At 43.0% G+C, this 15,347-nt stretch overlaps 1 protein-coding gene across 1 annotated transcript in view; it reads left to right on the top strand.

Moving 5' to 3' along the window:
• Window positions 1–3,318: 3,318 nt before the first annotated feature.
• The window catches only part of vex (somatomedin B and thrombospondin type 1 domain containing protein vexed), a 100,368-nt gene continuing 88,339 nt past the window's right edge, over window positions 3,319–15,347 (top strand). The window contains exons 1-2 of the mRNA XM_020949290.2: window positions 3,319–3,444; window positions 5,483–5,786. Of these exons, the coding sequence (XP_020804949.2) occupies window positions 5,531–5,786 (256 nt within the window). The 5' untranslated portion in view covers window positions 3,319–3,444; window positions 5,483–5,530. The remainder of the gene's footprint in view (window positions 3,445–5,482; window positions 5,787–15,347) is intronic.

The following is a 15,347-nucleotide window of genomic DNA, read 5'->3' on the forward strand; positions in this document are numbered from 1 at the left end:
CAAACAGCATGGCTCGCACACATTCGTAGAAGTGCTCAGACACAAACACGTACGTACATACGTCTAGGACAGGTTAATAATTTATATTCACCTGAAATCTGGGGGGTAGAATATGAGCTGCAACCTGGAACCCGGAATTAGAAGGAAGTTTGTGTGTGGGAGTGCAGTGTCCTTTCAGGACGATTCTCTTTTGAGGGGCTGCTCAGAGCCAAACTCGAATAATATATAAAATTGCTTTGCCGATGGCCAAAAAACTCGCTTGAAAACTAGAGCCGACTTAAGCCAGCTTCCTGTTGATATTTCCTAAAAATTTTCCACCTCTCGATTTATGCAATTTTCCTCCTTTTTTCCTTTTTCATAATGTGTCCTGCTTGGAGCTGTCATCAGACCCATAGCCTGTAGCGTCTTTATGCTTCTGCGAGGGCATTTCAATTAGTTTTGGAAATGTATGTGGCCTGGGGCGACTTTTTAGTTGCAGTTGATGTTGCTTCTTTTCTGATTTTAATTGTTTTTATTGCATTTGCCTGAGGTGAAGCACTTCTATGGATATGATTCACAACGCATAATGTATGCCCTTTTTAGGGGGACTTAATATAATTAATAAGGGTACAAAATATGATGATTTTACTCTTAGCTTAGGTCTGTTGTTATTTAATAAAACTAACCAAGTTAGTGTGTTTCTCTGGGCAGCCCTATTTTAATTAAAATCTCATTAACTACCCATAAAACAAGGTCCACAAAAAACTCTCTCTAGTCAGCATTTAAATTATTTAATTAAATTAATATTCATACAAAAAACAACAGCACTAAAAAATTGTTGAAACTATCTGCAAATTTTTGTCAACGCATTTTTTGTTGCCATTTTAATTTGCCATTTTGTGTTTGCCTCAAATGTTTCTCTATTATAAAATGTGTTTGTTTGGGAATGCCACCTAAAATTAACTTTTATTGAGAGAGAAAGCAAACACGGGGTACATATATATATATTTGCATATATATATATATTTTTCGCCAGACTTTACGACTCGAAAAAGCACTTCTTTCACAGAAAAGCAGAAAAGGGGACCCCGTGGCAGGGATGGCCGACTGCAGCCGAAAAGTATGCAATGCCAAATGGCCGCAGGTCTACATGAAGTGTTGAAACGGTTTGTTTGGGTGTGTGTGTGGGGTGTGTGTGGGGTGTGTGTGGGGTGTTTGAGGGGTGTTAAGGGTACTTTTCGATGGCAAGGGTTATGGGGTCCTGTATGGGTGACTTTACGGCAGAGAGTGACATCAAATTTGCATGTATTTATGTACATACACAGGTCCATGCACGCGTTCGCTTTGTTTATGATCTGGAGCGGAAACGAGACGCACGGTGCCCACGAGGATACGGAATCGGCAGTCACTCCTCCAGCGCCACCTTCTGCTCCACCCATTCAGCATTCCTCCCGCTCCCGGCAAGCACTTGCCTCGCCTGGAGGCGCGCCAAATGCGCGACACCCAAACAAAGCGGAACCTTCGCCGAAACCCGGCCGAATCGGAGGCCCACGATGAAGTGGCAGTGGCTGTTTAGACGACAGCCCACAAGGGGGATGAGGAGGAGGAGGAGGAGGCAGTGACGAAGGAGGAGGAGCTGGAGGTGGAACTGGAACTGGATGCTATGGGTACCCAGGGGCAGTGGCACAAGTTTGCCTATGCGGCAAATATTTGCCAGTCAGCAGGGAGGCAAGAAGGCGGCGCAAGCTGTTGCCACACTGGGGGAAATCGGTTAATAATAGTATCTAAAATAAATAAATATTAATAAATTTAGGAAATTTCATTAATAAATATTATAATTTTAAATTTTTCCAGAGAGTAAAGTAAACAAAAATATTGCCTCAGGTAGTATACATTTTATCTTCCTGAAACAGACTCTTTGTCACCATTATTTTCCCTTTTTAATTCCCAACTTTGCTTACCTGGTTTCCCAATTAATATACATCACATTTTCTTCAAGTGCATTTCTTTCGAAACTGTATATTGTTGTTGATGACTTTCGGTGTCAGCATAAACGTCACTCCCTCCGTTTCCCATCAACCGTCTCCATTCCAGCCGGATCCCCGTGTGCCGCCTCTTCACTTGCCGATTCAGTGCCTCCAAATCTATGCAAGTATGTCAGCTTGACTCCATTGTCTGGGCTCAGGCCCAGTTAACTGCACTCCGCCCAGCCCAGCATCCTGGATCAGCACCGCCCACACACACACACCACATGCACCCACTCATACGCACACATTCGGGCGGAAGGACGAGAGTGCCAAGTCCAACGTTAAGTTGGCTGTAATTGACGCAGGTAAATGCATCCGCCGGCTGTCCCAAATTTCACAAGGTAGCTCCTCCTCCATCCTCCTCGACCAGCACTTTATTTGGATTTATTTTGGGGACATTGCGGATGAATCCTCTGTCAGGATTTGAGTGCACTCAGGCGAAGCTGTGTTTTATCCTAATTATTTAATTGCTGCTTTTGGCGACATGTTCGCTTCTAAGACGGTTTGTAATTATTCGGAATATTATTCAAGAAATCAAATGTGGTCTTGAAATTTTATGCAAGTTTTTGGGTAAATCAAAGTTTTTCAAATACCATAACTAAGCCAAAATAACCTTGATTGCAATTAGGAAAGCAGTTTTAAGTTAGTTTTTACAAGGCTAACAAATCTGTTTACTTGGAATAAAAATTCAGAAAATTCAATTTTGTCAATTTTTAACGATGTAACCCCTTGTAAAATTTTCAAAAATTTACCAAAAAATTGTTTACCCTCGGACTTGTCTAGATCGATTCTCCTGTTCGTGCTGATCAAGAATATATATGATTTATGGGGTCGGAAATAACTCCTTCACTACGTTTCAATCTTTTGACTAAAATATAAATACTCTGGAAGGATAATTATTGTAGGGCTAAATTTAAATTTGGCTGCTAATTTAAATTGAGTTTTTGAATCCCACAGGCACTTCCATGGCTTATCTCTTTGTAGAAGAAACTCTGCACTCTCTTTACTCCACTTAGAATTGTACTCTTAGACTCTCTATTGTATTACGAATAGTAAGTTGTACTAGAAATACCACTCTCTGCACTCTTTCACTCTCTTACTCTCTTCACAAACTCCACTCAACATTCTAATTAGAATTCTACAATTCTACAAAGAATGAGAAGCCAAGAGCGAGAACAACAACAAACTGGCTTAACACAACTGCAAGCGCAACTGCAAGAGGCAAGGTTTGAGCCTAGCCGAAGACCAGACGCGAGCAGAGCCGAAGCTATGGCGTCGCTGCCGAGCCTTTATAACTCACCACTCGAATGGCGGACGGGCACAGTCGTCGACCGGCTTCCGTAGCGCGCGCATCGTGGTGAAAGCGAAGTGGAACATAGGCGTCGTAGTAAAAGCCAAGTGAAACGTAACCGTGTGACCGCGACGTAACGAGAGAACGGTAAGCGAAAGCGTTAGTTCGGCGGACGTAAGGCAGGCGTGCTGTCAACACGTGTGGGCATTCCCCGTTGTTGCTGCTGTTGTTTACGTGACAAGGATCGCTCGGCGGTTTATTGGATTTTGATATGGAACTTGGGCGGGCGGCCTTGATGTTTTGTACACTCGTTGTTGTTGCTTCTTTTTTTTGTTTGTTGTTGTTTGAGTGAAACTTGAAACGCTTGTGCGCGCGAAAAGGAGTGAAAAGTTATTAATCATTAAAGGACATTTATGTCGCGTGCTGTCACACACAAACACACACATGGGCGCACACACACACACGCCTGGCAAACATTTTTGCCGCAAATTTAGTTTGCTTTGTTTCTCGGGGCACCCCCCTGTCCTGTTTTCAGGGGGGTTTTGTCGTCCTTTCTTGGTTGTATGAGTGTGTGTGTGTTTTGTTTTTTGTGTTCTTTGTGCTGGGGTTTTCTTCCTTTTTTTTTTTTTTTTAGTCCTGCGGGTCGCCGACGCTTACAAAATAATTTATTTGCCCTCATGCAGACAAGCAGCGTCGCATAATATTTATTTTCGGCACTCTACGCCTCAAAGTCCTGCGCCAAAATTTAAAAGCCCAAAACGGGCAGCGGAAAGCGCGTTTTTCTCAAAGGATTGACAGTTTTCAAAGGGAATCGCACATCAAGTAGTTATCCTTATAAATTATGCCCTCTTAAAAAGTGTTTTTAAGATATTTCTAAAGCTGAAATTGAAGTTTTCAAAATCGAATTTCCCAGGTTTAGTTTCACTTAAGGCTTAAGGATAGACGAATACACTTTTCCAACTATTTATTGCAATCAGGGAATTCTTTTCCGCAATTGATTTCCCACCGTAATTCCAGCCAATGGAGTAGGTCATCCTTTTCGTGGGAATCCTTTCCTTTTTCGTTGCCCGATTGCAATTCACTTTGTTACGCCTTTAAACCCACTTGCACATGGCCATAAACACGGCCCGGGGAATCACTCCGATCGCGATTGAGTGGCGACTGCTTAAATCACCCGGATACACTGCATCACAGTGGAGGAGCTGGGACACTTTACGAGTGGATTCAATCATTCGGGGTCACGTGGAGACGTGAAGGACATGCGGCGACACTTTACAAATTGCACGGCAAGAAAAATAAGTAGAAAGAATACTTTCAATTAATTTGTGGCTTCAAAAATTCACTCTTCAGCCTGTAAATAGTCTCAGTTTATAATTACTGATTAGTAAATTATTTGATTTAGATTTTTTAAACATTTTTATCGCTGTGTGTCATTGGATTTGAATGTCCTCCGCTGGGCGCTGACACAGCTGTTAATATAAATTCTCGCTGTCTGTTGCGATTCGCTTTTGGCAACACGATTTATGAAAATTGAAGTCTTTGTTTTATTATCCCGGACACACGGCAAATGGCTGGGGGAGTTGAAAGCAGGGAGCGTGAAGTTTTGGGAGTCCTGGGATCTGTGAGTTTTGGGATGGACTCCATGGAGTTTGGGGGTTACACCATTTGCCCAATATTTTATGCAAAGCAGACTAGCCACTCCCACTCGAGCCACTTCCTACCCTTCGGCGGCATTGATTTACAGTCAAAAGGTAGCAGGTTGCCATCACCCAGCCGCAGTCATAGTCTTGGTCCTAGTCCTAGTCCTGTTCCTGGTCCCTCTCCAGCTACAGCTCCGTTCAGGGACGACCTACTTTGATTCCGCTTGCCGTGTTTAGAGTTCATATTTGTGCGTTGTCGATTTTTTGTGTGTGTGTGTTCTCTATTGCCTGTTTTGGTGTTTTTGGTGGTGCCCCTGTAAGCCCTGTCCTATGTGTGCTCTCCTCTCCTTTTTTGGCTTCCAAATTCGCATTCGAATTGCTGGCCATAATTCAATTTTAGTTTTAATTTCCGCTCTTGGGCGTAAATTGCATTTGCATACTAATACGCCAAAAGAGGGAGAGAGAGAGTTGGTTTTTGGAGGGGTGCTGTGTGTGTTCTCAGTGTGTGCTGAGTGTGTTTGTGACAAGGACTTCCGAATTCGCAGGACAAATCCGCAGACTAGATTATTCGATAGCGTTAATCGGTAGCGACAATGTCGGAAGCAAAGACGAAGCCCATGCTCCTGCTCCTGCTGGCCATTGTCCTGCCCGGCCAGCGGTTGACCTTTGTGGCCGGCGGCTCCTGTCGCGAGGCTCAGCTGTGCTGCAATGGCCGCGACTCGTCCTGCGTGGTCCAGAAGGCACCAATAAATGCCATCATCGAGGATCTCAGCGATAAGCCCTGCTACTGCGATCATGCCTGCCTCAAGCTGGGCGACTGCTGCGATGACTTCAAGGATCATTGTGGAGGTGAGTACATGTTCTTTATTTATTTATTCATATATGAAGGGGAATATTGAACAAATTCTTGTGTGCTTGTAAACAAAAACCAAAGAGAACAATGCTGAAAATGCAACTGCAACTTAGCTACTGAAAGAGTTGTTTGTCAAGTTTTAAATATTTATCATATTTCACATATAACAGGGGAAGTCTTATAGATTTTAAAACAAAAAGTCAAAAGGATTTGTTTGAGTAACCGCTCCTTAATCCATAATATATAAGAGTCCTTGCATTGAATTTTCAACAAGTTGTTTAGAAGGCTTTGGATAGGTTGGTGAACAAAATAGAATCATTCTTATTTATACAATATATTTATAAATTTATTCGCATCAAAGGAATAAAGATGGGCTAATAAACAAAACAAATATTTTAACAATTCTTAAGCTTAGAAGAAGATAAAACCAACTGAATTCTTCTCCCTATTGTTTAAATACAATAAGAGCATTTTCTGCCAATTCAGGTTGTTGTTTCTCTGAAAACTTTTGCTATTATTTCTATTTAATTATAATTTTTGTGATCATCAGCTATTTCTCTTAACTATTCTTTAATTTTATTGAGTAAATTCAAGCAAAAAAGAAAAAGAAACCAAATTGTAATTGATTGTTCATATTTTTTGTGTGACTTGCAAAATGTTCGATGACTGAGCAGCATTTCCGTTTTCCGATTTGCGCTTTCAAAATTAATTTGGCAAATTGCAAAACAAATATAAAAGACATAGGAGAGAGGGACTGACTCCACAGGAATATGATTGAACCTAGAACGATGTAATTACCAGCTCAGTGGCAATTCATTCGGCGGGGTTTTTCTTTTTCTGTTTTTAGCTCCAGACAAGAGTTCATTATCCGGGCCTAAACTTAAGTGATGGCCGGCCAAAAACTTGGCCAACACAAACACAAAATGGCCATGTCGGAGGGGGCATTTTGTGGAGTCAGATTTGAAGGGGCAATCCCGACACGACTGCGGCTGCATATACTATATGTATGTAGATGTATATATGGCCAACTACAAGGATGGTCGTAAAAAGGCCAACTTAATGGCCATATCCCGGGCTAAGAGTCTGCATTCATGGCTCGTTGGTTGTGCGTGTGTGCGAGTGTGCGGTGCGTGTGTGTACAGATACAATTTGTTCTTCTGTCTTGCTTTCTTTTTTTTGTATTCTTTTTTCATTTTTTCTTGCTGTTGGAAGTACAATAGCTAAAGGGCTTTAATTTTATTACATACAGCAAATAAAGTCAACGAACATGCGGCGGGCCTTCCAAATTAAATAAGACGCCGTAACAGAGATACCAGAGGGGGGAAGGGAACAGGGAGGGGCTGGACTTTTGGGCTAAAGTTGGGAAATTTTTCGTTTCGTTTCGTTTCGTGCCAGCTGCGGCTACAAGTTGAAAGATGCCAAAAATAAAAATGCCAGCAGAGACAAGTTAACGTAGAAAGTGTACCGACCACAAGGTACCCGGTAAAACAATAGGATTTTCAGTACTAAATAGCACCTAAATCCTGCAGATATTTATCAAAATGGTTTCTGGGGTAAAAAATACATTTTAAATATAGATATACTTGGCTACGAATGGAATATACCCTTTACTATTACTTGGTATAAGCTAAAACTGCGAGAGAGAGTTGAATTCCGGCCATGAAACGAATCGAGAGCCGCAGAAGGCATTGCCGAAAGTTTACTTAATTTTGCATTAAATTTGATTTTATTTCTCCCGGCGCACCATACACTATACATACATATATAGTGCGAGATCCCCTAACCACCTCTGCTCCCCAGTGGCACATCTCGAGGAGCATTTCGAGGAAACAGCTGGCAGCGGAAGCTGCCATAAACACGGCCGTAGACAATGGCGGAGGAGGATGGGAGGATGGGAGGATGGGGATGTGCCATGTCCTCGCCCGCCTGGTCGGTGGACAGCGGACAGACAATCATTGGGAAGTGGCATTGGCGGGACGGGCCACGGAGCAAGGTGCGGCTAGAAATGCGAGGAGCTGTCTGTCCGTCTGGTGAAGTGAGTTTGAGGAAAAATAAAAATACAAATAGAAAAGGTATGCAACACTGAGAGAAAATAAGGGGTTGTTAATAGAATATTGGAAACAAGTAAAGGGAAATATATAGAATCAAATAGTACATCAAAATGGGTCTAGGAAAGGCTACAAGAGCCCTATAAGTCCCGCTTACCTTGCTCTATAATTCCCAACAGGTTCTGGCTGAAAACTAGTGACATTCAAGCTAAATTTAGGTATTTTTTCTCTATTACTTTTTCTTCTTCTTGCTGGAACTGAATCTATTTCTAGATAGTATTTTGTTGTTGTCAAGTAAATATCTTCTCTCTTCTCTATTTGCTTTCTAACACTTCTAATGTGAATTTGTACTTATAATAATAATAAATACAATTTACAATTAATTCCAGTGTATGTGCTAATCTGTATTTGAATGAATTCACTTTAGGCAGCTTGAGAAGGCATCCATCTTTCAGGGCAGAATGCCTTTGTTTCCACAAGTGCTGGCTGGTCTTCAGATCTCTTCAGGACTTGACGTTGAACGTCTATAACTACCAATTAAGTTGGTAAATATATTGTCTTACAAAAAACTACACAAACACACACATTGGGAAAACACAAGCAAAGGTCCAAGAAAATGCGTATGAAGCGATAAATGTCAAGTTAAAAGGGAAACCGGCAACAAAGAATGAGATGGAGGAGAAGCATAGACGGGTCGTAAACTTAAGCCCCAACCCAAGGATGATGCTCCCTGCTCCAAGTTGGACCTGGACTCGGATCCACCATGGATAAGCCTCGCTGCGCTGGGCGGCTCAATCAATCAAAGTCGTCTTTGTGTGGGAATAAATGAATGTTTCGAATGGTAACTATGGCAGATAACATTCACGTTCGCTGGGAATGAGTCTCCGCTCCTCTTACCAGTTAGTTCGAACCGGAATACACGTATCCCTCGCGGCCATTAAGGCTGTGGCGGTGGTGGTGGTGGATGTAGCATGCAACAAATGGTCAACAAAGCTGTCGACCAGCTGGCTGGCCATTCATTAGGCAACTCATCAAACTCCCATAATTCACGCTAATTAGTTCGACGAAAGAGGCAACAGGCGATGCTGGGAGTGTCGTCTGGTCATGTCCGGTGCCGGATCCCGGTTCCCGGGTCCCGGGTCCCGGGTTCTGGACTGAAGTGGACACTTTTCCAGGGACGCCACTGATGGCCTCTCTCTCTTTTTGTGTTTCCATTCTTATTTTTTCGTATTTTACGCGTAATTGATGACAACCATTTGAATGTGTCCCCCGCCTGTCTCGGTCTCGGTCTGGGTCTCATTCTGGGTCTCGGTTTGTGTGACCTTTTGCCCTGCCCTTTGGAGAATCGGTGGCAGGGGGGACATCACTGCATCTCAGCTTGAGTTCGAGTTCGAAAAAGTTGTAAAACCAGAACCAGAACCAGATTGAAGTGGCATTGCTCTACTAAAAATACAAATTAAAGTCAGCTGCAAAGGGGGCACCTTTTATTCGTTATTAAGAAATATCATAATATCTTTTAAGTTATCAAGAACTAAGAAGTTACATTAACACAATCAAAAGGTATATTCCTTTATTGGTTTTGTAGCTCTTCGTTATAAATAGACTCCTCATTCGCTGATCAAAAGAACCCAAGGTGAAGCCCCTTCGAGAGGAAGGGCCCAGGGCAAGGGTTAGGGCGCAGGTTAAGACCATATCAAATGACCAGGCGGCGGTTTCAGATTCCCTTTTACCTTGATCAAAAGTTGGTAGCGACCACGCCATGGGTGGCCCTTCAGACTGGAGCCAGTTAAGACCTGAAAAAAGGCCAGGAAAACGTTAGAGCTAAATGAAACACATTTGCGTCAAGACTTATCAAATCAAATTAATCAGCCGGGGAAAAGAAATGAGAATAAAAACCTGTTGGGGAAAATCTCACAGTTCTATGCTATAAATAGCTGCTGTACAGAGAAAGAAAAAAGGGATAGTTAGAGTATATAATATAATTAAATGTAAAGAATTAACTTTTGTGTGGATATTCTCTTTTTTATACACTTCCGACCCTATAAACCATATATATTCTTGATCAGCATAAACAGGCGAGTCGATCTGGCCATGTCTATTGAGAAAGAAATTTTTTGGTCATTTTTTGAAAAAAAAATGTAAGGGGTTACATAAAATTTTCTAAAATTGACAAAAATTTTAAATATTTTGAGATATTTAACTAAGTAAGCAGATTTGTTAACCTTGTGAAAAGTTACACAAAACTTCTTTTCGATTAAAAATTGAGACACTTTTGGCTTAGTTATTGAATTTTTAAAATTTGATTAGCCTCAAAAAATATAAATATATATATAAATATTTATTTATGCCTAACAATTGAGGTTTTCTTTTGTTTATATTATGGCCAAAAAGCGACCGATTTCCAAATGTCAAATACATTCTAAATTGCACTGAACATCCCAATTAGTTAATAACAAAATAATAACAATTTTGCTAAAAAACTTACTGATTAGGCTGAAACCAATTTTACATATTTACAATGCTTATTTATGCAAAAGAAAAAATCCTCTAGCTTTTACCTGGAGGGTTACAAATTTAGTCTCAAAAAATATGAAAATATATAATAAAATATAATTTTATCGACAGAACTAGCAATAATTTCGGTAGTTATTAGCTGATGCGATCAAAACTTTTCCCAAAACGCGACCGCGAGGGCCAAATTGACAGGCCCATAGGCCGTAATGAATGAAATGGCTTTCGAAAACGGATTTAAATATTAATTATTATCAAAGTGCCGGCACTCATGCGGCGGATCTGACGAAGTGCAAACAATGGAGGGACTTAGCTTTCCCAGGAGGGGTCCTCACCCGGCGGGGATTCCCCCTTGTATTTGATATTTGGATATTTGGGTCGGGTTCGTCGGTTGGCTGGGACTGGCTGTGTGCGGGTTTAGTGATAATATTGTAATTATATTTAATTGAAATGTTGGCAAGTGCCCTAGCAGCAGCATCAGCACACACACACGAGCGCCCAATGGCTTAGGCCAACTAAATACTTGGCCAAGTCCACCCTCTCCTCCCGGGAGGAGGCCATCCATGGCAAACTTTAAGCAGCTTATTAATTTCATTTAGCGTGGATTAATCGCACTTCAGGCCTGGCTTGGCGAACCATCAAGTCTGGCAAGTTGACAAACAGTTAAGCTAGCATCAGTTTCGAGTCTCCTGGGACTGAGTTGCCCCCTTTTATTGCCAAAACTTTTAGAGTTTGAACAGAACTTTTCCGAATAGAAAATCAAGTAAGCCATGCCAAAGGCCTTGTCAAAAGGGTTTGTCAAAAAGGCCAGTGCTAGGCCACATCAGTTTCGTTTAACCGCCTGAGTTGTTCGCGTGAAAATTGGTCCCAGAAAAATAATCATTTTTGAAAGTAGTTCCAAGAAATTTTCCAAATTTTGTAATTTTCCAAAACGATAAATGGCCACCTCGAAAGATCTCTACCGAGAGCTTACCAGAGAGCTGGAGGAGACGCGCCTGGCCATGCTGGAGAAGCAGAAGCAGCAAAAGGAGCTGGCCGACTGCGTGGAGCGATTAAAGGCCAAGGAGCTGGAGGAGCAGCGTCTCCTGGCAGGGCAAAAAGGGAGTCGCCATCATCGGGATTCCCAGCCGAAGCTGGCGAGGATCAGTGCTGCCGTGGTGGCGGAGCAACGGCAGGTGGTGGAAATCCGTAAGAGTCTTCAGCAGTTGGAATCGCGTCCGCAGGCGGTAAATGTCCGGAAGATGATCGAGGCCTATAACAAAATGGTGGAAAAGGAGGAAGCCGAACGCAAATGTAGGGAGGTGGAGCAGGAGCTGAGGACGCTTAAAAAACGCGTCCAGCAGGTACAAAAGATTAAGGACAAGATAAAGGATCTAGATGATATCAGCAAGGCAGTGAAGAAAGCCAGCAGCATCCTAGAGGCAGAGCCTCATGTCCAAAAGGCTGGCCTCAGTAAGGATAACACCCAAGCAAAAGCCAAAAAGGAGGAGGATCCTGGAAAAGGTGCCGGTGGCAAGAAAGAACGTACCAAAGCTGCCAAGGAAGAGCAGCGTCAACCTGCTGGCAAGGATGAACGTCGGAAAGCGGCCAGAAGGGCAGCTTTCCCAAAAAATACCAAATGGAAGGATATTTTTAAAGCTAATATGCAAGGGAACTGCCCGAAAATTGCCAAGAATCAAAACCAAGTTAAGTCTACCGCAAAGGTAACTCCCAACACACAGGAAGACCCTCTTAAAAATTCCAAGTGGCATAATATCTTTATGGCTGCCACAAGAGGAGGTCCCCCCAAAGATATTTATAAATCAAATAGGAAAGACAAATCTTCAAATGCAGCCAAGAATGATGCCAGGAACAGAGATCAGCGAAAAGATGCCGGTAAGGAAAATATGCAGAAGGAACCAGGGACCAGGAAGGCAGACGACCAAAATAATTTAGCTGCGCCAGGAGACCGCCCAAGAGCTGCCGTGAAGGAATGTGTCCAGAAGGATTACCGCGAAACAGAAACCTTAAAAGAGATCCCAAGACCTGCCCCCAAATTCAACCATAAACTTGACAAAAATGAAGATTTTCCAAAAGGAGAACCTAGGAAATCAGCTACACACAACGATCACCGACGATCTCAACGAGCTGCCGAAATAGATGAACTCCCAGAAGAAGATCCCCAGGACAATGAGTATACCGATGAGCAAAACTTTAAGTTGGAGCGGAAAATAGTGGCGGAAATAAAGAAGGCAATGAATTTCCACAATGAACTGCGCTGTTTAGAATCCCAGGAAAAGTTGAATACACAAGTTCAAGAGCGCCAGCGGCGTGAGAAGATTAACAACGAGGAGGATAGGAACCAAAGAGCCCGAGAGCAGAAAAAGCGAGAATACCAGGAGGAATTGCTCCAGGAAACACCCCGGGAAGAATGGGAACTGCAGAGCTATAGACCAAATCACGGAGAATCTTCAGATAGCAAGTCCAGAGGTCGGCAGATACCCAATATGAAGGAGATTGCCGAGCGGAAGGCACGGATCGTTCGTGCCTGCCGAGAGGCCCGAGCGAAGACGGAGGCTGCCATGGCGGAGAGGGACAAATGTGCCCGTGAGATCGAAAGAATTGAAGTCCAGCAAAGGAAATTGAGGGCTGCCCCGGACCCGCGCAGTTCCAGCACCTTCTCCAGTTTCCAGACCCGTGCAGGTCCGCGTTTTACCATGGTGGGTCAGTACAGTTCCAATTCGAATGCTTACCAGGTGAATCATCGTCCAGCTCCTGCTCCCAGACGGGCCTGTGATCCGGTCTTGTCATATGTAGATTCCATCTCGGACTTGGTCTGGACGGACATCTCTTCGGATTACACAACCGGAGACAGCGAGGAGGCGGAAGAGGAGGAGGGGTATGAGGAGGATTCGCCCAACTATCTGGCCCTGTTCGAGGACAACTGCCGCATCTTTTCCCATCTCCTGATGGCTGCTCACTATTTGGATAGAAATCTGAAGGCGCTTCTGGGCGGGGATTATGATGGGGCTTGCGAAGTCTTAAATGTGGAACGCGAGGCAACTCTGATGATCGAGCTGGAGGGACGTCCGATAGCCAATAGTTATCGCTATAGGAAACTGGCCACGAAATTGCTTCATCTATTGGGAGAAATGCAGAAACAATACTACGATGAGTTGGATGCCCAACTGGCAGAAGTGAATTAATTCTAAATGCTACATTTTTAACTTTTAAATATACTCTTTTGGCCTGCTAGTATTTTAGGCTTCAGGGGGAGTTGGTGTCAATTCGGGGATATTCTCATAACTAATAACAAAAAGTGGTGACCCTTCAGCATCAGGAGGAGCACTCCCTACTCCCTAGCTCCCATGACGTGGCAACTGACTGCGTGACCTCGCTTACTCACCTTTAGCATCGTCTCTGTGTCAATGTTGATTTCTTTTCCTTTTTTTTTTTGCTACTTGCAATGGCATCGTTGCCAGCGACAGCTAAAGTCAAACCCAATTTAACAAAAAATCAACGTGAATGTAAATTGAAACTCGGGCTGACTGCGACACATGCAGGGTTCCAGGGCGGCAAACACGGACACGGACACGGACACGACACTTAAGCCGGCGAACTGCATCACTTGTGGCCCTTTGGTCTTCGAACCCGACCCCTTTTTCACGCACTCCATCGTCCTGTGTCCTGCGTCCTGCGTCCTTCGTCCTGAGTGAGTGTGCGTTAAAAAGCAATTTCTTGGCTCGTGTGTGAGTGTGCAGACACCCACCTATACTCCCAGCTGCTTCCAGGACCTCTTTCTGGTTTTTTCTCTCTCTGTTTTTTTTTTTTTTGGCATAATAAATGATGTCAAATTAATTAAATCGACGACAGTCGCCAACTGCAAAGGAAGTTGCATGTTTGTTTGATGGGGAACAACGGTGATGGCGACGGCATCCTGCTCCTCGTTCTGCTCCTGCTGCTGCTCCTCCTCGACAGTGTCTCAATTGCACTCGAAATCGGATATAAGCGAAGGAAAGAGAGCGCGGCTCTGATTAAAAGCAAATTTTATATATGCGATTTAATTAAAAACGAAAAGCAAAAGGCGAAAAGGTTATCCGGCACACACCATCTAACCGACAACCACTTGGCCCCAAAAAGGCATTCCACGCTGTTGGCCATGTTTGCTTTCTAGCATATATTGGCATTCTCCTGGAAAGAGGAACCGGAAACGGAAGAGGACTATGTGGCAGGCATGAAAATTGCAAACAATTGAGCTACTTGACAGATTTTTTTTGTAGATAGTTTAGGGGGATGATTGGAAATATAGATATATGGATAATAAACCTATATTTCATATATAAAATTATATTTGAAATAATATAAAGAATAATTTATAGAAACACTGAATCAAAACCTATATTTCCAAAAGTTAATAATCCAAACTCTGCCTCTGGCTTTTAATCAATACCCACAGCTAGCTTCTTTAAGATTATCTGATTTTAAGGATATATTTTCTTGATTTACGTGCCCCGATTAAGGGGTATCAAGGGCTAGAGCTCTTGCCAGGGCCTGCAGTTTTCTATTGTTTTGACTCGGCAGACGCTTAATTGGGAATTTTCCTTAGTAAATGCTTTGACTAATGAGTTTTTCAGCAAGTGGGCAAAAGGACAAAGGACGAGGGGCGAAAGGACATAGAGAGAGAGAGAGAGCGGACGAACGAATGACAATGGTAAGCAGGGATTCCTGGGATTGAGCAGGACTGTGAAATAAAAGTCGACCGGCAAATGCATAGCCACAAAAGCACACACACATATCCTCCACCCCTCACTCAGTAACGGAAACGGAAACGACCTTGACTAAGCACACACACACACTAGCAGACACAGGTTGTTTATTATTTGTGCCGTTGTCCTTTTCCTTTTTTTTTGTGAGTCAACTTGCCCTGCTGCTCTGGTTTTACAGTCGTCGTCGTTGTGATTGTAATTAGTGCATGTTACATGTTTGAAAGGATATTAATTATTTTGATGGCGTGCAGGT

The sequence above is a fragment of the Drosophila serrata genome, unplaced genomic scaffold (assembly GCF_035046125.1).
Source record: "Drosophila serrata isolate PLE 108 unplaced genomic scaffold, ASM3504612v1 contig_276, whole genome shotgun sequence".
Taxonomy (NCBI): domain Eukaryota; kingdom Metazoa; phylum Arthropoda; class Insecta; order Diptera; family Drosophilidae; genus Drosophila; species Drosophila serrata.